The sequence below is a fragment of the Bacillus rossius genome, assembly GCF_032445375.1.
Source record: "Bacillus rossius redtenbacheri isolate Brsri chromosome 4 unlocalized genomic scaffold, Brsri_v3 Brsri_v3_scf4_2, whole genome shotgun sequence".
Taxonomy (NCBI): Eukaryota; Metazoa; Arthropoda; class Insecta; order Phasmatodea; family Bacillidae; genus Bacillus; species Bacillus rossius.
Window position 1 is genome coordinate 29,020,777 of NW_026962011.1, and position 22,373 is coordinate 29,043,149.

A 22,373-nucleotide genomic window follows, 5' to 3' on the forward strand; every position below is an offset into this window, starting at 1 on the left:
CGTCAAGAGCAGGAAGGCGTCCTCCAGCTTCTCGTGCACGCAGCTCACGAGGTCGCCCAGAGCCTGCTGCTCGTCCCTGAGCTCGCGGAACTCGCGCGCCTGGTCGCCGCGCAGGCGCCGCATCTCGGCGCGCAGGTCCCTGAGGGGCCGCGTCAGCGAGTCCGCGGCGCCGCCGCCCCCGCCGCCTCCATCGCCGCCGCTACCTCCCCGGGAGTCGTCGCTGTCCAGGCTGCGCTCCGACGAGGCGCGGCGCAGCTGGCAGCGCGCGCACAGCCACAGCGCGCCGCTCGTCTCGAAGAACTCCGCCTCGTGGGGCGCCACGCCGACGCACTTGCCGTGGTGGTGGCGCAGGCAGCGCCCGCACTCCACGGACGCGTGCTTCGAGCTGATGGGGTCCGAGCAGGTCCCGCACAGCGCCATCTCCGGCGCCGGACTGCAGGAGCGCCCCTGCTGCGTCGCGCTGTCGTACTTCTCGCGCGCCGACACTCGGTACATCCCGCTGTGGACTGGCGGTCTCTTGTGTGGTACGGTTCCGCCGCTGGGACGTGCAACATCACAGTGACGTCCGGACCGCTGGAACACGTCCCCGGCGTGTTAGCTACGGCTGTTCTTCCAGCGCGCCGTTTCACATGCATCATGTGCGGTATCGAACTGCCTTGATTCAGATCTTAAGAGGAGAAATACGTGCACACAATTAATGTGGCCAGTATAATAATAAAGCCCACAAGATTTCTGGTAGAAAATCATTAATGATTTTGTATGATTTTGATGACATTTTTTTTTGTATATTCAACCACTAAAATAAAAATAAAAACTATTGTTGTTATTAATTTCCGAGCTCTAGTGAAAGTACCGTAGTTCCGGTACGCGTGAAAACAGCGCGGCACTGCGTGCCGGTCAATACTCGCCTGTCTCCTGCGCATGCGCGCTCCTCCCCTCCCTCTTCCTGCTCTGTCTCAGGTGCAGCAGAGATAACAAGAACACGACCTCGGCCGCAACCGTGACCTTGCCAACTCGACTAAACAGAACCTTTGTTGTCATATCTGGCAACCAATGTTCTTTACTAGCAGATGTGTTTAGAGAAGCTAGACTGTAGTTATTCCGTTCCAGCTGACTATAATTTAACTCATGCCCACAAATAGTTCCGTATTAAATTGTTAATTATACACTAAAATAATGAATATCGTAGACATGAAGTTCATCAGAGATGCATGAAGGATGGGGCAGTGTGACGGAATGTTTTGACGAGGAGAAGTGGGATATCCCTAAGAAATTCCGGCAACATCTGCCGCGTTTCCCACCTAGAAAATTCCTGCCTGTAATCGAACCACGATGGCCATCTAATCATCTTGGGCCTTGCTTCAACTAAGCAGGTCATGTACAACCGACAACTGGATTCTGCAATAGAAGTGTGCGATTTTATCAAAGTAAATTTTATATACCTACTCACTCTATTGCCTACAGTTCCTTCAAGGCCCATCATAAAAATTTTGAAACCAAACATATAATTCAACACACCCATAGCTGAAAATCTGGTAGAAATACGTCCTCGATTTAAAGTGATTCGTTAATAGTCCTTTTTTGACGATATGTATTTATTTTTTTCTTGTAAGCATCCAATTAATATTTAGCTAGATTTAGTTAGTAAGATAGTTAACATAGGTAAAATTTAGTTAGGTTTCCAACATCGATGTACCTCGTTGTGTCTAAACGATAACACACAACTGATTACATCCAATGTATTGATATCCACCTTTGGAATTCCCACCGTGTCATTCATCCGTTACAGCGTAATATATCCGTATCAAAAACAAGTGTTACGTCCCGTAGACACACCAGTAGGGCAGTTCATCAGTAGCCATGAGCGCAGATAAAATTGCAGCGGCCTCCTTTGAAGTTTCGGGCAGTGAGGGGATTGTACAAGAACTTTACAAGAATGGATCCGACGGTATTAAAATTTTTGCTGTTTATCAATTGGGCCGAAAAATGAAGAAGAACGTCACGCCACCCGTCCACGCTGGTTCTTTCGTTGAGTCGTAACTTGCTTCGACGTGAAGGCGAAAAACCGGTAAATGACGGATCGAGCCCGTTGCGTATCTTCGTGTCAAGTTTCGACACGCAACTCTGCAACGAGTCCCGTTCACACGTGCTCATTTTGGGTACGCGACGGGGGTACGTTACGGTCAATTGCAACACACGGACACCACCTTCACACGCCTGTTCGCCTCCGCGCGCCAGGCGCTGCTCTGGCGGGCTGTCGTCCCGTTGGCAACGCGCCTCTATGGGACTGTAGTTTTATGGTGTAACATTAAAGAAAAAATATGTTGTCTGTAAAGTCGGTTTACGGACGATAGTTTAACGTGACGTCATTAAAAACATTGATATAATGATTGCATACTTTTATGAATAAAATTGAATAATTTTTATTGAATTATCACTATTTTGTATGAATACAAAGAAGGAGTGAAATTAAATCTACAATTTAATTGATAAATTTACTTTTATTAGCACTCATTAATTTAAATATGTCTATTACTTTAATGAAGAGATTATTTTAACTATAACTTTTATACATGTTTGCTATTTAACTTCTTCCAATCTGTGTTATTCTATTAAGGATAGGACGATGATAGGAAAAGTAGGAAACGAATGGGAGTGTTTCAAGTTTAATGTGCCTCAAAAAAGTCAAGTTGATGGTTGTTCCAATCGAGTGGAAGAGAGATAGATGTGGCGCAAGCGTACAATGAGCGTAACGGGACAGAGCGTAACGGGACAATGTGCGTAACGGGACACTTTTTCGTGCGTGCAGCCGGAGTTCATCGATTTATTAGACGTTGTCACGTCAAAATAACGGCTCCCTATACCATTTACAAAACTGTATGTAGAATTTTTCGTTCCTTAAAACGTCTATGAAACGCCTGTTTTTGTCTTTTCCACTGTTTAAAAGGTACGCGCTATAGACGTAATCATCAAACGAAACTTGTGTAGATAAGTGCAACGGCTCTTAACTGATATTCGTAATCAGACACTTCCAATAAATCTCGAGTGGAATGTAAAGTTCGCCTTAACACGCGGAACTCTACACGTCAGACGGCTACCTTACGTCTGTGCGTAACAATCGACTAAAAGTTAACAAAGTCCCTGTGATGAACGATTTTTTTATAACGTTTCCTTTTTTCTTTCTGATAATCACTTACGCGTGCTGCCTAATAAATCAAACTAAAAACTCATAAAATAATATGTATTACAAAATAGTAAACTGCCATTATGCTTCTTATTTTCTCCACTTCAGGGGAGGACCCATGCCTGATTAGTTAATTTCTGTATACGCATAGTGTAAGGTTATTATTCTCAGTACAAGCCATATTTGTAATGTATGTACCTTTTTTTAGTAATTAAATTACTATCTCATAAGGTTGGTTGTATTATTAATCAAACTGAACCTGAATTAAAATATGCATATTACTGTGACATAAATTTATTGAATCAAAGGCTTCTTCAGTATTGCAATTTGTGTGCGTCTCTGACCACATCACGCTTTACACATCATCTCACGAGATGTCAGACACGTAACAGATTAGGCAACTTCAAGCAGTATGCGAACTTTGCACGTCTTGAAGCATTGTTCTCAAGAGCGCTAATCTACAAGCGTGTAATCGCAGTGACGGATCTTGAATGATATACGGTAAGTGTTTTCACGCCCTCTTTCGCTGATAGGGAGCTGAAACTATTGTCTCGGTGCATTGAACATAGTACAGCGACAATTTGAATTGATTTAAGGCTACCTGACGACACAAGAAGTTACTTATGGCAGTACACATGCCATAAGTAATGTACATAGAAATTCGTTTCTCATGCAAAAAAATAACCTGTAAGTACAAACACACATAATCGCACCTCTTCAGACACACATGTTTATTTATCATTGCTGATAAGAGAATCAATTAAATTAAAATAATATAACACTTGAGTAGTACACGAGCGTATTCTGTATGGAAATCCCTCGCTTGGAGCATTAAAGCTGTCTATATTAGACAACGCACATTTTCGCAGAGGTCTTCTTAGAAACATCGGTGTAGAGCACGAACAATATGGCGGATATTCCTTCAAAGAAGAGGCATTCTGAAAGACGGTTCCGGCAATACTTAACGGCTGTGGTCGGTGAGAATCAACTTTTACCTATTTACTATGTGTTTATAAACAATTCTTGGTTCTGTTAATGGACTACACAGTGTACACAGTTAAAGTGTTGTTTGGGAAATGGTCAGAGTTGGAGAACTGCGTATTTGAACACCAAGTGTGGTGTGACTTCGTTCACTCTCTACCAAGGCTTCATTTCGAGGCGTGTTGCGCATTGTGATGCACGAAAGCTTCAGTCTCACCTGACCGCCTGCAGGCCGCACGCAGCAGCGATATGTTGAACAACGGAGGCGTGTGGTGTGGGCCGTGACCTTCGTTAGGCTAATGATAGCTGGGATGTGTCATGACAGCAGGGCATGAGATTCAGCCTGTTTTCTAGAGTAGGCCAATGGAACAAGCATGTTTGAGTTATTGCAAGATAGAAATAAGTAGTGGTGATTATTGTAGCAAACAGAATAGGCCTATTATTAATTTATTGGGCTCTCCGTGTATGGATGTTTTTACTCTTGAAAATTGAAAATGTAGAAAGTTCTAGCATAAGCTGTACCAATAGCTCTTTTAACATGCCTAAATCGTTATAAAACACATGCATAACACGGGAAAGAAAATTCCTTTCTATTATTGCAAACATTTAAATTTATCTTTATTTGATCTGTTGGATAAAATGATAGTATTTCGAAACGTTGAAATTTTTTGTACAGAATTTAAAATGTAAAAAAATTTGCACGGTTTAAAAAAAACATAAATAAAATAGTCCCACAGAAAACGAATTAATAGAATAAAATTACTAATGTAAACGTTATAATATTATTAAATACTTATCAAACAGAATATGAGAAAAAAAAACATATAATTGGAACACTAAAAAAATACGCGTCAAGAAAGTAAAAGTTAATAAACAAAATTATTTTTTATTTGCAACTTAAGTTCAAGTTGCTGTAAAACTTTTATAATATCCAAAAAACACCAACAGAAACATTTGATGATAAAGATACATGTTCAGGAATCAGACCAATAAAATATTCGAGAACTAATAATATAATTTAATAATTCAATTTTTTTTTAAATATTTTGATTTATATAAAGATTTATTGTAGCTATTTTCAAGTTCCTGATTTCCCTTTTCCCTCTCCTTAGGTGAAAAATGGTGCTCAAATTTATTTTACTAAAGACCTGAGCCCAGCAAAAGATTTCGGAATTCTTATTGTTATTTTGGCTGAATGAAGTAGATATCAAAGAAGAATAAAATGGATTAAGTCAATTCTTGTCAAAAATATTTCACTTAAAGAAATTGTGACGTAGAAAATAAAAATTAACGTAAAGGAAAATAAATAACCAATAGCTACAAATGATGCAGGCATTTCAAAATATTTTTTGATGAATCTGAATCAAAATTATAAATTTGATTGGAAAATTTGTTGTTCATAATTCAGCCAGGTCGGGATATCGGCTGATGTTACATTCCAACACACCAAGCTTCTGAATATATTTACAGATTTATTTGACATTGATTTTACATGAACTAAATAATTCTCGTATACTGCGGTGGCATGAACTACGTGGGACACACGGCGGAGAATGTTTTTATTAAACTACCCGATGTATACATTTTTCTCCCCTTTACGAATACCAAATTGACTAAAAAAAAATTAAGTTAAAAAAACATAGTTACGTGCAGATTTATAATAATAATAAACTGTTTTAGCCTGTCTTTTGTCCCGCGACTGTGTTAGTATACGTACGCTGCACAGGACCACGCAAGTCCGCTGCAGGGAGCGCCCTCCCCACCAATCCAACCATACTCTGTTTCAGTGAACCTGACCTCACTCGTGAACGGCGTCGCTATCGGCTGGACGTCGCCGGTGCTCCCGCTGCTGCAGTCGGACGCCAACCCAGTGGATGGGCTGGCCATGTCCGACGCGAGCGCGTCCTGGCTGGGATCCATCCTGGCCGCAGGAGCGCTGCTGTCGACCCCCTTGTACGGAGTCCTGTGCAAACACTGCAGCAGGAAGATAGTCGGCTACACTGTCGGGCTGTTTGCCCTGCTGGGCTGGTGTCTCATCCTGTTTGCACGGTCGCACATCATGCTGCTCTTGGGAAGACTCTCTCTAGGTATCTATGCTACCGTTCCCCGAGCAAATACTTGTAGCCAGCAAGCGATGATCTCCGCTTATGAACCTACTTATTTGGTCCTTAGATAGTTTTAAGTCATGTGGAGTTGGCAGCTATTGTGAACTCAGTATAATTGTGCAAATTCTTTATATGGAAATTAAATCTAGATCATAACAAGACATAACGAAATGAAAAATACGCACCTATTTTATATTTGCAGCGATTAAACACAGTTACTCGAATCATAAAATAAAGAAATTGGTAGTTTATACGAAGAAAAAAAACAATATGATACGAATTAAAGTTCGATCGTACAGTGAATATTCACCACCACAGCTTCCAGTTCCTAACCAAAAATATAACAGGCCCAAAAGATATCACTGATGGTCCTTTGAGAGGAGAATATTATTGGCGTATTAATGAATAGCAATTTAAGGTGTCGATAGTTTAAAAGGTTATCCAACATCGCTAATAGGACTGTATTCCCTTTAATACTGACAGAAATGAGATTACTGGACAGTAGCAACCATTCGGGATCGTCAACTATAACTCTTTCCTCTCACGTTTGTGTACTTGGAAAAACATCATCGTCCGCACGGCTGAGACGGAGCCTGATCTGGACAACGAACTTACGTTATTTACAATGTTAGCATTAAAAAAGGTTTTCACTTTTCCATAATAACAAATATTTTAACTGTATAAATTCCTTGAACAATAAACAAGTTACAATTTACCACGCTACATATTTCGTTGAAACATATATGCCGAGTTACCTTTCCATGTCAGCAGCAAAGAGCAATGACGAGTGCTGTGAGGAGAGATGTTTTAGCATCAGGGTTGGAGGCTATGCTTTTGGCTGAAGCAATTGTGGTGCGGAGTGAACATAGAGAGCGAGGTTTTGCTACTTCGCACTGTGCCATGTTCCACGCCACAGTGTAGAAAGGACACTCCCCCTTCCCGTGTACTGGTCGTAGAGATTTCAGAGCCCAAATATGAGAAAATAAGGTACTCCACAGGTTCATATAAGTTTTTTAATGATGAAATTTTAATATTTTATGAAGATTTATCGCAAACTGTCAATTTAGAAATTTGAAAACCATTTAAACGTACAGGTGAATATTGTTGATAAGGGTATGTTCTCATGAAACATAAATTATTAATTTGAAATCTTGTTTTCATTTACTTCACTCGTTGCAAATGATAACTGGTCAAGCAAGCTTGACTTGTGTTTTAAACCAAAATTCAATAATGTGTAGTCTCGTCGCGTTACACTTATAATTTCATTCCTTGTCACAGGCAGTCTTAAAGGCTGTCACACAATGGAAAAATAAACACTTGACTTTACATTTTGGTTATTATAAAATATAAATATAAAATTTGTTTTCACATTAGATCTTTTTATCTCGCCAGTGTAAATATCACAACCCTCCCGATAATATTCTAATACACAATAACTATAAAAATCTGCCTGCTAGAGTTTGGTTGGTTATCAGTCATTTGACAACTTGACTTTAACTTTATATTTAAATTTTGTTTTAATGTAGTGAATATTTTTTTCTTGTATAGGTATGCAAAAATAATAATCTCAATGAAATATATCAAATAAAATCTGATGTAAATATCAAGTCTTTTTAAGTTACATTGACAGTTACAAAAATTACATTAATCAATTTAGTCCTGAAATATTTACCAGGGACTTGTATTACTTATTATAATTTTTAAATCTACTATATTGATAGTAAGCACCAATTTAAATATCATGAAATTTTTTTACTAACAAACAAATCTGTATTCAGCTCTCAAGTCACCTCTGGGCCTTAATTGCCTACAAGTTTCTTTTAAGTTTATCTCTCACTCTAGACAAGATTCAGAGACTATTTACTCTCGGTCTTAGCTTGTCATTCCTATTTTCAAAGGATTTCTCTGTCACTTTATACCTTAGCTCTCTTGTATTTAATTTTGGGTCACAAATTTTCTGACTGAAGGAGTTGCAAGATGGCACACAAGTAATCACAGCTATTAATACCGACTAGTGTAACTTCAGACCAGTATTAAATAACATTGAGTAAATATTTGGTGACTTTGCTTTCAGATTCATTCCATTTGTTGGTGTTAACAAGATTTGGAATGAAACGTAGCATGTAAGAGCGCTATCGGAATAAATTTGCAGGAAAAGCTCTACATAAAAGTAAATACAACAAAATGAATCAACCAGCACAGTGTGTGAGCCGAGCACTAAGAAGGCAGTCTCTTGGTGATCGACTATTAAATATCATAAACAATTATCAACACTAGAAACACACTTAGTCAGCACCTACATTAAACAAGTCTCAAAGCGCAATCAAATTGTGATTATTACACCGTTAATGTTTTTAAAACTCATTTCAAGGACTTTTCTCAGTTGAAACTACTATTATTATATGCCTTAAACATGGTGACATGCTAGTTTGATATCGTAGGTTTCGTGTTATTGCATCTCAAAAGTTCATTTTTGCGACGAATCTGACATGTTTAGGTATAGTGCTAGTAAATAAATATTTTAAAGTTTCTGGTGATTCTCCCACGGCAGCTGACCAACATAACGTGAACTTCGTTTTTCAACATTAAAATTAATTTAGGTAAGGAAATATTATTTTTTTAAAATCAAATAAATAAATAAATCTGTAGATTTTTATTTACGTCAATTGCGAGTCACTTATCCAGCAAACTGAAATAATTTATTCTTAAAGCAGAAACAATTTTAGCATTGTAATAAAGCATCAGTTTCTTGCCTCTATCATAAATGTATATAAACACTTCCCAAATGCTGTCAATATGCCAACCTACTATATTCTCATTGCCTGTTGTGCCATGCGCCCGTATTTTTTTTTTTTTGCATAAAACATGCTAATTTTTGTCCGTAGTTTGAATCATCAGGTTCGAAATAACAGCAGTCAAATTTTGTGCACAAGATCCATGTTCTATGTTACTGTTAGTTTTTTTTTTTTTTTTTTTTTTTTTTCAATTATGAACACAGCCTAAGTTGTTTGGTTGTAATTTTGTATTCATTGAATTAAATGTTTAATGTGTAACTTGCTCAAGTATAATTTCAAATAATATTTATGGAATTATTTGATCTTTACTAACAACTTTGATTCTCTGTGTGCAGGTTTTGTAGCATCTGGAAACAACATCCTGTGCTCCATTTACATTGCAGAAACTGTTGATGATGACATCCGAGGGTCTCTTGGAGCATTAATAAGCCTGTTCATTAGTGCAGGAATCGTAGTTTCTTATATTCTTGGGTCCTATCTTCCATACATGATATTCAACATCATATGCCTTCTCATTCCAGGAGTCTACTTATTGGCTTTTTGGTGGTTGCCTGAATCTCCAGTGTACTTGGAGTCCAAGGGACTGCATTTTCAAGCTCATAAAGTCAGAGAATCGCTAAATATGAAGTATAAAAACCCGAAAATAGAGCAGGCTACTTTGGACAATAAAAATGAGATACAAGGCCAAAATAATTTTCTATTTGAAGCAATTCATAACAGAGGCACAAGAATGGCTCTGGTTATCGGACTAGGTGTTATGGCATGTAACCAGTTCTCTGGGGTAATGGCAGTTATTAGCTACACTGTTACCATATTCCAGGAATCAGGTAGTGAAATGTCACCAAATGTTTCCACCATATTGGTGGGGACACTGCAGGTAATAGGAGTCTATTTCACCTCCTTTTTAGTGGACCGTCTTGGGAGAAAAATTCTTCTCGTAATTTCTAGTATCATTGCAGCGACCTGCCTTGGAACACTAAGTATTTACTTTTATTTTAGAAATCACGAATATGATATGAGTCACTTTGGATGGGTTCCTGTGACATCTCTCTGTGTCTATATAATAGGGATTGCAATCGGTGTTGGTTCAATCCCATTTATAGTAATTGGTGAGATCTTTGCTCCTAATGTTAAGAGCATAGCCATCACTTTGTGTATTAGCATGGGAAATTTGGGATCATTTTTAGTTGCACGGTTCTTTATGGGCCTCACAAAAACTTTGGGGTTGAGTGGTTGTTACTTGTTATTTGCAATTTCCAACCTTTTATCAGCAGCTTTCTGTTATTTTGTTGTACCAGAAACAAAGAATAAGAGTCTTGAGACTATTTTGAATGAGTTAAACCGAAAAGATATGAAAAATAACTTAGGTCAGTCATCAACTATGGTTTGAGCTTTTGAATGGAGCTGAACATCACATGTGAGATCTAGCTAATTTGTATGGTCAGGTAATTCATTTGTATATCATTTCTGTTTTAGAGAAATGCCTACATACAAATTAGTTTTACTGTACCTACAAAAATTGCATGTAATATTTTGTGCCAAAATTTTTGTTATATTTATATGCCACATGTACCTAATATTTGTAAAAAAATAAAATATATATATTTTTTATAATGTATTATGTTAAAAGAGCTAAGTATTTATTTTATATGTTTCCATATAGCATATAATATTATATTTTTTACTTTTAATTTTAAATTACTTATAAAAAATAAAATGGTGGTTCGAAAGAGCCTTAAAAAAAATGTGCAAAATGACTTTCAGTAGTGACACAGCATTCAACTTAAACGTAACAATACCTATTTGATAAACATTTAGGAAGAGATGGGAAACAAGAGACGCCATATTGGTTTCAATTTTTTTCCAATAAATATATTCTATCATAACGTTTCATATTTTAGTTTGGTACATTAAAGCATAGTATATCATTGATGGAAATTCCTAAAATAAACATTTTATTAGTATTATTTTTTGGTAGTTCTTGCCTGCATGTCAAACAAAAATAGAGGATTAATTTTAATGTTTCTTGACATTACATACGCAAATAACTCACGGTAGCCACCTAACCTTTCTTGTTTCTTTCAATCAAAATGTTTAGGTCAAATGTGTTTAACTAAATTTTAACATTCAACTGGAAACATCACTGTGCGTTATAAAATTTATGAGATTTCACAAATAAATTTAAGTCTAAATTTCAATAGCTTGTCGCGTCCGTTCGTTACCCGTCCGTCCATCACCCGTTCGTGAATCAAATGCAGAGCGATTTACAACACTATGTTTGTCTGTCATAATATTTATTATTTGACGCCGCCATCGGTGCTCCCTCTAAAAGCACAGGCCGCTATGTGTCCTCAACACCTGAGCCAGTGCCAGTGCCAGTGCTACGAACACGCCCACACGTGTGTCATAGTGCAGCGCCTCGAACGGCGTGATGTCAGTCACGGCCAGCTAAATACTCAAAGCGCCCGACCGGGTGTGGCAATGCGCATCAGATATCTAGTGCACATGTAAATCAATTATCAAACAGAAACTAAAACTTTTAATAAGTATAATAATTGTTTTTAATTAATTAATGGTTGTGTCAAATATTTCCGTTCACAAAACTGGCCGGCATCGCCTTCCCGCGCTCCGTCGTTTTCCCGTGGGTTTTCCTCCCCTCCCTGGCCCAGTTGCCAGGGAGAGTCGTCAGTAGCCATCCAGCACTCGCCAGGGTCGACAGCCCCGCACACGGGGAGCATACAACTTTCGCGCCAGTTTCCACGTGTAACTTCAATAGGTAATTATTTCTAAATCATCTTTCTCCAGCTCCCCGGTTGGCCCTAACCGGCCATACGAAATGTCGTGCGGTCCTTAGTTAAAGTGTGCGACCCGACTACAGGTCTTTAAACATACTACGTAATTGTTGTGTTTCAAGGCAGCCCGCCATGGTGCCTGCGCTTCACGCCATAAGATCTCCCCACGGAAAGTTAGTACTTTGCCCACGCAGGGCGGCATTGCGCCAAATGCGTAACTCAATTTACGAACGCATTAATCCCTGGGACGTGCAATGGACGTGAACAAGAGACCACACTGGGTCCCGTCGCGCCCGTTCCCAGCTTAAACGTGGCACACGCCACTGCGAGAACCTGTCTCACGTCATGTAACCACGTAACCATCAGAAGTAAAGGAGCCGAATCCATTCTGAGCCCGGGATGTGCTCATAATGACTTTAGTGTTAATTGCCATGTTAAGATTAGTGTGTGCTGTCATCATTATGTCTAAGCATAATCCAGTGTTATTTGTAAACTCGTGCAGTCATTAGCACATTCACGTATTAAGTGTTTTACGGACTATCTTGCTGCGTCACGACCCGCCGTCACCATAACTCAGGTTAGCCTGTACCCCTCGCTGGAGTAGTCCTCGGAGTACCGTGAGACGTTAATCAGTGCCGCCATTCGAGGGCCGTGTGAGTGGAGTGAAGGTTGACGACGATACGGCCAGTCGCGTGAAAGTGCCTTGTGCCACGAGAAGTTCTGTACAGTGTGTTGCCGTAATAAAATAATCAAAGTCACGTGTGCATTTTACTAATACGGCATCCTGGGAGGCCATAACAGCCCGGGGGGCCCTTTGTCGACGCGCACCTGCCTGCAGCCACGAGGCAAAGAACCCCGCCCTTGAGACTAAATTTCCTTTCTAACATTCTAATTAGAATAATTTCAAGAGAGGCAGCGCGGACGGCGTCAAATTATCGCCCAACTTGTGTGGCTAAAACATCAACAAACTCTTTCGACAGACAATCCGTGGAAAACGAAAAAAAAAAAAATCAGTAGACAAAGGGCTTAATTAGGGATCAGTGCAACAGCGCGCAACGTGGCAAAACTGCGCGACGGAGCGGCGCCATGCCAGCAAGATAAGCCGGGCCGAGACCAGACAACACACCTCACCCGCCACTCCACCCAAGCTGTTCACTCGCCTACCACCCCCGCTCGACACCTCCGCCCCTCCACCCTGCTCGCAACCCTCGCTCTTCACCCCTCACCTTCCCGCAAACCACCACCGCTCTCCAACCCCGCTTCCCCACCCATGCCCTTCCCCACCCCGTGCCCTTCCCTACCCCGTGCCCCTCCCCGCCCCACCGGCACGTCAGCTGGCGACGGATACGTCACGCGACCACACTGCCACGGGCTCCCGCGAGGCAGGAAGCGGGCGAGCACGCGAGCGCCAACTGAGGGACGAGGGGAGGTGAACCCCGTACCTGCTTGCGCCCTGCCAGCGACGTTACTACCCGTCGCTCGGGTCAGCCTGCTGCGTCGCGATGCAACTAGACGTCACGATTGACATGGGCGAATGGTGGAACACGGACTTACTGACAGGGTAAAGAGAAATTACCACACGAGCTGAAGCACACAACACACGTGAATGCGGCGCGCGGGAGGAGCCGGTCCTGGTCAATAGGGAAAACAGATTCGTGTTGTCACGCCGCTGCCACACCGTGGGGTGCCACCGTCAGGCAGATGAGGTGGCCTACTGCCACCAGTGCGACACCACCAGGCACCGCACATGCACGGAGGCACGCGAATTTCTGAACTTCCGCGACGGCCTGTTCATGTGCGCAGTCTGTGAGGAAAAGGTGAACGCGCCCGCACCGGTGACTGTGGTGAGCGAGATTCGGCGGGACAACGTCCGGGTCAAGCTGCCGGAATTCTCGTGACACAAATATGAGGACCCGGAAAAGGTCACGCGGGCGTGCCAGGACCGCCTGGCCAGACATGGCGTACCGAAGGAGGAGTGGATGGAATGCGTCACCGAGCAGCTCAGGGGACCCGCGATGGACTGGTGGACCATGACCGGCGAGTATGACGTGGAGTGGGAAGACTTAGCACCGCGCCTGGAAGCCCAGTTCAACGCCGCCCGCGCACGCGCCCAGTGCCAACGCACGCTGTTTTGCGAGCTGCAACGAGCGGAGGAGGACATGGAAACCTTCATCCGGTCCAAGGTACGGCTACACCGGCGTATGGACGCCGGCATACAAACCAACGCGGCTCTAGACATAGCGGTGGAACTAATGAAGAGGGAGCTGCGCCCGCACCTGAGGGGGGCGGTAGACAGGGAGCTCGAGGACTTTGTACAATTGGCAAAGGAGATCGAGCGGGACCTGCACCTGTCGCCATGCCCAAGGGACACCGCGGCTCGCCGACGAGGGACGTCCCTGCCACGCGCGGTCATAGGCATGCCTACAGGGGGGGCTAGGTGTGCCATGGCCCCCCCTAATGTAATCACTCAGATTGGCATTTTCTCAAATGTGTTCATAATATTCGTATATTCCTGGCACTGTGACACTCAAACTGTGTTTCAGTGTTGCAGCGTGCTAATTAACAATATTTTTAAACATTTTATCATTCTGGAAATTCAGCCGCCTTAGTTTATTTGAAACAAGAGGTCCCTTAAAATGGACAAACAAAAAAAATATTTTAAGAGGTTTGTTAAAGTTCTGTTGTCTGTGTTTGCATTCACTAAAAAGAAGTTCATTTGAAGGTAGAATTGGACCAAGCTATTGGAAATTCGAGGGGGAGAAATGTGTAAGTACCCTTTAAACATTGTCTATGAAAAAAAAACATATTTTCAATATTGTTAAAATTATACGGATATAAATATTAACTAGTAAACATAATTCGTTGATACTGCACAAAAATATAAACAAGTCAATGAGGGAATGTATTTAGGCTATTTAACATTATAAATTCTGCTTCTGATTTAAAAATTTAGCAGAGCTCCCCTCTAATGGAAATGTCTGGGCACACCTATGCGCGCGGTGGCCCCGGAGAGTTGCGTGGGCGGTGGTGCCATACGTGAATATCCCTTCCCCTCCCAGCAACACTTGCCGGGGGGCGAGACAATGGAGCAGGGGGCCACGATGCAACCCGCCACGCAACCGGCCAACACCACCAACCAGCGAGCGGTGCATCCCAACCCGCGCGCGGACGGACCGCAGGACCGACACCCACGGTGCCGATACTGCAGGGAGGAGGCCTACCATTGGCACAAGGTGTGCCCCACTTGAGCCGCGCTATGGCAGGACCGTCGGCCAGGCGAGACACACCCGGGAAATGCCAACTAGGGAGCAGGATACCGGCAGGCTACTGCTCCTGGATAATGGCCGACACACCACCCGCAAGGCCAGCACGCACAGCACCAACCGTCATATCAGGCGGTGGTGCCCCACACCACCCGTCAGCGCCCCACACCGGGTCGTCGGCGTGCGACGCCGTGTCACTGTCGCCCCCGATGCCCCCAGCACCACCTGCAGGGCCTGACCGAGCACCATCGCCGCCCGTCAGACCAGGCGGTGGTGCTCCACACCACCCATCAGCGCTCCGCACAGGGTCGTCGGCATGCGACGCCGTGTCACTGGTGCCCCTGACGCCCCCAGCACCGCCTGCAGGGCCTGAACGAGCACCATCGCGCCCGTCAGACCAGGCGGTGGTGCCCCGCACCATCCGTCAGCCCCCCACACTGGGTCGTCAGCGTGCAACGTCGTGTCACTGGCGCCTCCGGAGCCCCCAGCACCGCATGCGGGGCCTGACTGAGCACCATCACCGCCCGTCAGACCAGGTGGTGGTGCCCCGCACCACCCATCAGAGCCCCACACCGGGTCGTCGGCATGCGGCGCCGTGTCACCAGCGCCCTCCGACGCCCCCAGCACCGCCTGCGGGGCCTGACCGAGCACCATCGCCGCCCGTAAGACCAGGCGGTGGTGCCCCGCACCACCCGTCATCGCCCCGCACCGGGTCGCTGGCGTGCGACGCCGTGTCACCAGCGCCCCCACGACCCCAGCACCACCTGCGGGGCCTGAAAGAGCACCATCGCCGCAACTGGGGCGAGCGGGGAACGATGCTGGCATGCTGATGCGGGTGCCCGTCCTGCTCAATGGCCAGCCCGTCCACACCCTGGTGTACACCGCCGCGAGCCACACGTACGTCGCGGCCCACCTGGTGCCGGAGGCGGACCTGGAGCAGCGGGAGGAAGGTGTCCAACTGGCCACATGGGGAGCTTGCGCGCTCACGACGGGGCGCGCCCAGGTAAGGATCTCCATCAGGGACATGTGTAGTCAGACAACAGCCCTGGTGGTGCCGGAGCTGAGGGACGACCTGATCCTGGGGCTGCCATGGCTCGTACAGGAGGAAGCCGCCATTGACGTTAGTGAGTACAGGATGCATGTCGATTATCAGGGATGGAGGACACTCTACACCGTCAATCAGAAGGAGCAACCCCACCAACCTACAACTGTCTGGTTGTGATGGCCAAAAAAAGGACAGCTCACTTCGGTTCTGCGTAAACTTCAAGCCCATCAACGCAGTCACCATTCCCTCACTACCGCCTATCATCAACATCACGGATGCGCTTGCTGGGTTGGGGGAGGCCGGCATATTCACGTCGCTGGACCTCAAATCTGAGTACTGGTAGATGCCCGTCTGCCCCGAGGATTGGCCCAAGATGGCCTTCACCGCGCCCGACGGCCGCAGATTTCAGTTCTGCGCCATGCAGTTCGGGCTGATGGACGCCCCCGCGACCTTCCAGGCCATGATAGTGCGCGTCCGGGATGGGTTCGTCGGCAAGTTTGCGCGGCCTACCTGGACGATGTCATAATCTGGTCGCGGACGTGGGAGGAACATGCGCACCACCTTGCCATGGTCCTCGAACGGCTGGCCCGTCATGGCCTGACCTGCGCGCCCCACAAGTGCCATTTCGGCACGGTGGAGTTGGCCTACCTGGGGCGCATGGTGACAGCGGCGGATGCCGTCCCCTGCCAGCCCAGCTCGACCTGATCGAGGCATAACCCCCCGCCCCCCCACGTACCCGGAACCAGCTGCAGCAGTTTGTGGAATTGCTAAACTGGCTCAGGAGCTTCATCCCCAACTTCGCCGTCGTCACCGCCCCCATGACCGATCTTCTGTCGCCCAAGTTTAGGTTCCGGTGGACCCCCGAGGCCGACCACGCCCTGAACACCATCAAGCGCCTGTTCCGGGAGTGCCACACCCTCGCCCGCCTGCAGCCCGCGGAGCACATTTAACTGCAGACCGATGCCAGCCAGGAGGGCATGGGCGTGGTTCTGTACCAGCTCGGTCCCGACGGGGAGCGGCGCGTCGTAGAGTATGCCAGTGCCAAGTTTGGGCCGGCGGCGCGCAGCTACCACGTCAATGAGCAGGAGTGCCTGGTGGTCGTGTGGGCCGTGGGGCGCTACCGGCATCACTTTGAAGGCAAACCGTTCACACTTAGGACAGACAGCCAGTGTCTTAAGTGGATGGACTCGGTACAGGGGCGGAAATCCAAATTCACCCGGTGGGCACTCACATTGCAGACTTTCGATTTCCACGTGGAGCATGTACCGGGTCGGGAGAACCAACTGGCAGACGAGATGTCACGCCACCCCGACCCGGACACCGAGTTCGAGGACGAGGGAACGTGGGACGAACTGTTGCCGCCACTAGGGAGCTCCCCTGATCAACTTGAGGGGAGGGACACCGCCACCTTGTACGTGACTCAAACCACCACGGTACCAGAGGCGGCTGTACCAGACAACTTGGCCAGCCTCGTCCAGGTCGTGCGTGGCACACAACGGGCGAACGCGGCGGTGCTCGCCGATGTGGCCGCGTGTGCGGCAGGCCACCGCTCCTTCCAGCAGTGCCTGGACGGCGAGCTGCAGACCCGTGCCCCTGGCGATATGGAGAGTTGGCGAACGCATGTACCCGCTGCCGCCCATCCGGCCGTGCTGCGCTTCTTTCACGACCATGACTTGGCGGGGCACCCGGGGGCGGAACAAACGCAGGATGTGCTACGCCACACCTTCCACTGGCCCGGGGTAGCTCACGACCTTTGGGAGTACATTAGGGGATGCCAGCTGTTCCAACAGCGCAAGGCCCGGCGGGCTGACGGGGTCGAACAGCAACAGCCCCGCAGATCACACGAGCCCTTCCACACCCTGGCCTTGGACGTCATGGGCCCATACCCGCGGACACCCAGGGGGAAATAATCCTCGTGGTCGTCACCGACCTCTTCACATGATGGGTGGAGGCGTTTCACGTGTCCAACGTCCGGGCCAAGATGATCACCAACTTGCTGGAGGGGGAGGTCTACTCGCGTTATGGCTTCCCTAAAGTACTCCTGACGGACAACGGGAGCCAGTTCATGGGGAGGCAGTGGCGAGCGGACTGCCATCGCTGGGGCATCACACATCACACCACACCCACGTACCACCCCCGCGCCAACCCCACGGAGAGGAGAAACCAATAAATAAAGGCACAACTACGACTGCGCTTGGGGGACGATCACACCAAATGGGACGTTCACTTACCCAAGATCCTGTATTGCCTGAGGCGGCGCATAAACGCCGTCACCGGCCACTCTCCCGCGAAGCTCGTGCAGGGGCAAAACCTGGCACTCCCGGGGGAGTGCTGCATAGCAAACACAGCCATGGAGGACTGGTGTGGAAATGAGTTGTGACCCCAGATTGAGGCCATGCGGGAGCAGGCGAGAGAACAGCAAGCCCACTTCCTCACGAACAAGACGCCTTCCACCACGCACGCACCTGTCCCCCTCACACCCGGGCAGTGGGTCTATGTGCGGCAGCACCACCTCTCGGCAGGGTCAAATAATTTCTGCGCCAGGCTGGCCCCCAAGTGGTCACCGCCGCGGCAGATCCTGTGCAAAATGGGGCCGTCCACTTATGCCATACGCACCCCGAGCGGGTGTCCGGCCAAAGTGCACAGGGACGACCTACGTCTAGTCATTACGACCCCGAATCCGCCACCCGAACACGACCACGACCGCAGGCTCAGCGGGGACGCGGTCAGAGACGAGGGGGCCCCGACACCGAGCGGCAACATAACACCCGGGCAGGAGCCGCTCCCCGACACACCCACCACCGAAGCAGGGGGAGGGTACCTGGACGACTCAACACCTCCCAGCCCTGCGAGTGCCACCGCCCTCCCAGCCAGCCCGGACGCCGCCCCAGCTGACACTCCACCAGATGAGGCAGGGGAAGCGACACTTTCCCACCCCGATCCCATTACCACCCCTCCTGAGGCCGACGAGGCTCAGCCCATGATCAGCCACCCGGACGACAAGGCACCAGAACCGGAGTCCAACGAACACGAGCCCTGGTGGCCACTAGACCTGAACCTGAGTACGTCCACATTTCGGGTAGTCATAGAGGAGCCAGAGGCAGGAATGGGGGAGGGGGAAGAAGTTGCTTGGAGGTACCCCCGTCATAAGCGGCGGCTGGTACAGCGCACATGCTGCACGGGAGAACCGTCAACAGCGCAAGGAGAAGGGAGGGACAGTCGACCTTCAGGCCATGCCATTCGGGGACAGCGAGGACGCCAGGGAACTGGACGGACATGCTGACGCAGAGGCGACCCGACTAAGTAGGGACCGCCGAGCCACCACACAACTGAGTGACTACGTCACCACGACCAACCAGGCCACCAGGGCGACGAGCGGTGACAGGGAGGCCAGGGCCCCAGATAGTGGCCGCCCGCTCGAAGCAGAGCCCCAGAGTACCCGCGACCGACGTGGTCGCGCACGCCAGGCCCCACCCCACCTCAGGGACTACTTCTTGGGGGCGATCACGTCACCCGCCAGTAACATATGGGCCGGGTCATCCGCCGTACATACGGGAGGAAATCACCCAGGGTGATCAACACAACCCGAAACATAGTATGGGACACCACCCGGGGGGGCCCTGTTCTTGTGGGCGAACCACACCGAGGCTCAGTACACCACCCACAGTCCAATCCTGCCAACGCGTAAACCAGTGCGACTTACGAATGCGACGGTACAGTGTGTGTAAAGGTGTTGAGGCACAGAGCGGCCTCGTCGAGGGGGGGGGGGGGGCATTAGATGCCGCCGTCGGTGCTCCCTCTGAGAGCACAGGCCGCTATGTGTCTCAACACCTGAGCCAGTGCCAGTGCCAGTGCTACGAACATGCCCACACGTGTGTCATAGTGCAGGTGAACAATTAAAAACTTTCAAAATACAAAACCCTTCAATACAAAATTAATTAAAAAAATATATAAGCAAAAATATGTACAAAAACGTAAAACAAAAATATATTTAAAATAAAATAATAAGTCATATCCTGTAAAGCAAACATACGTCGCACGTCTCCGACACTTGCATCGCACAACACACTCAAGAGATGGCGCTGGCGAGGCATAACGGCCTGAAGGAGCCGGGGAGACACCTGGGTCGATGTCAAATGCCCCCCCCCCCCTCCGACGAGGTCGCTATGTCCGCCAACGCCTCTCATTTATGCACGAGTTTTCGTTGCCGCGCACTGCGTAGCACTGGGTGTGGTGGTGGGTGTGATGTCTGGTGCCATGGGTCGTGAATTACATACCCCCTTAGTGACAAAATAAGGCAATAGGTTCATAAAACTATCTCGGGGCTTCGATGGCACGACAAGACTCACTGTGCCCATCTGTGAGCATACAAAGTCCCGCAAGTACCCAGGTGCCCGTCGTGTCCTAGTGGGACGTGTCAGTTGGACGGGTGACGTGTCAAGGGATGTGTCGGGTGAAGGTGGGACAGAAACATCCCCCACGAACTGTTCTGCCTCCTCTTCCGATGACGTCTCCGCCTCCGTCATGTCCGCAGGCCCGTCTGAACGTGACTCGTCCGTCGGCAGGGGCGGCGAACCCTTCCCGTCATCTTGCTCCTCGTCATCGTCTGTCTCAGGCTCCGTAATACGGACCGAAAAGTCAGAGTCAGTAAGACTGAAGTCTAATGGCCACAGGGGCTCCCCTAGCCTCTGGGGCTCCTGGTGTCTCCCGGCCAGACTCTCGAACCATACTACCGTCCTCGTTGTGACCTGAAGGCTGTCGTTCGTCAGCGTCTGTTCGTCTGTCGGGGGCTCCTGCGTTTGCCCTTCGTCCGGCTCTTCAATCAGCCTAGGAAGAGTCACGTCTGTCTGGCTGTCCCTCGTTGACCACTCGGACACCTCGATGGCCGAGTCTTCCTGCCTCCCCCACTCACCAAGTCCTGTCTGCTCCACCGCCTGCGGCTGGTCATGCCTCCCCTCACCATTCTGTCTCTTGTCTTGTCCTTCCACCGGGTTATTCGCCCGCTCTTCTTGTCTGTCGTCAGTGTCCCATTCGTCCCACGGCCCGTGAGGAACGCCCCTCGCGCGGCCGGTGTCGTGTGTTGCGTCCCCTCGCGTTGTCTGACGGGGACCCGTCCTCTCCTCCCTGTCTTCGTCGTTAACTCGTCTCAAGTCGTCCCGGTGTATTTTCGATGGCCGTCCACTAGGTGTCTGGATGTAGTAGGATGTCTCGCCTGCACGACGTAACACCACCCGGGGCCTGTCCCACTTCGGGGCCAGCCCCGCGCTGAACTTGTTGGCGCCCGATGACAGATGGTGCTGTCGCACATATACTAGGTCGCCTGGCTCAAGAGGTTTGGGAGGGCGAGTTGTCAGTGGAGTGTTATTCTGCAGGTATTGCTCCTGCCGCTGACGTGCCTGCTCTCTCATTTTGTCCCTGCACCAGCTCCGCGGGGGAGTAGCCGGTGATGGCGCTCGTCCGCCGCCGCAGGCAATACAACAGATTAGGAATGTGGACGTCCCATTTTGAATGGTCCTCTCCCAACCGGAGGCGGAGCTGAGCCTTGATCTCCTGGTTCCGCCTCTCGGTTGGGTTGGCGCGTGGTTGGTAAGTGGGTGTCGTATGATGTTCGACGCCCCACCTCCGACAAGCCGTCTTCCACCTGGCTCCCTTGAACTGCCCGCTATTGTTACTTAGTAGCACTGCTGGGTAACCGAAGCACGGGAACACCTCCCCCTCCAACAATGCCACCACAGTTCCTGAACGTACGTTGGACACTGGATATGCTTCAACCCACCTTGTGAACAGATCTGTAACTACGACCAAGAACCGCTTCCCTTTTTTGCTACGTGGTTATGACCCCATTATGTCTAATGCCACGGTGTGGAAAGGTTGCTGGGGCCGACGGGGCCGTTGCTGCTCCTCTCCGTCTGATCTCCGCACCTTCCTATGCTGACAGAGTGGACAACGGCGGACATACTCCCGGACGTCCCTCGTGATGCCTGGCCAACAGAAAGTCTCCCTCGCGGCTCTCAACGTTTGCTCCGCTCCCGGGTGTCCTGCAAGAGAGTGGTCGTGGAAGAAGGACATGACTGCCGTCTGCGCCCCCTCCGACACGTAAATACTCCAGGACTCCATGTCCCCTGGGACCCGGACCTGTAGTGTTTCTCCTCTGCAGCGCCTGAAAGGTATGTCTCCCGCACGGCACTCCTCCATCTGCGCCACGGTC

The 22,373-nt window shown here is 48.2% G+C and overlaps 1 protein-coding gene across 2 annotated transcripts; it reads left to right on the forward strand.

Annotated features, from left to right (window-relative positions):
• The first annotated feature begins 3,993 nt into the window (after positions 1-3,993).
• On the forward strand, positions 3,994-10,639 carry LOC134541991 (facilitated trehalose transporter Tret1-like). 2 transcript variants are annotated; one of them, XM_063385767.1, is made up of 3 exons: positions 3,994-4,161; positions 5,953-6,252; positions 9,401-10,639. In XM_063385767.1, exons 1-3 carry the CDS (start codon positions 4,092-4,094, stop codon positions 10,453-10,455), a joined length of 1,425 nt encoding a protein of 474 aa, XP_063241837.1. In that variant the 5' UTR covers positions 3,994-4,091; the 3' UTR covers positions 10,456-10,639. The 2 variants fall into 2 exon arrangements, with proteins under 2 accessions (XP_063241837.1, XP_063241839.1); XM_063385769.1 differs by lacking the exon at positions 9,401-10,639 and having other exon boundaries at positions 5,953-6,993.
• Positions 10,640-22,373: the final 11,734 nt, after the last annotated feature.

Coding starts and splice junctions, on each gene's coding strand:
- LOC134541991 (XM_063385767.1), top strand. CDS start 4,092: ATGGCGGATATTCCTTCAAAGAAGAGGCATTCTGAAAGACGGTTCCGG. Junction 4,162..5,952: donor ATACTTAACGGCTGTGGTCG/GTGAGAATCAAC, acceptor ACTCTGTTTCAG/TGAACCTGACCTCACTCGTG. Junction 6,253..9,400: donor CTTGGGAAGACTCTCTCTAG/GTATCTATGCTA, acceptor CTCTGTGTGCAG/GTTTTGTAGCATCTGGAAAC.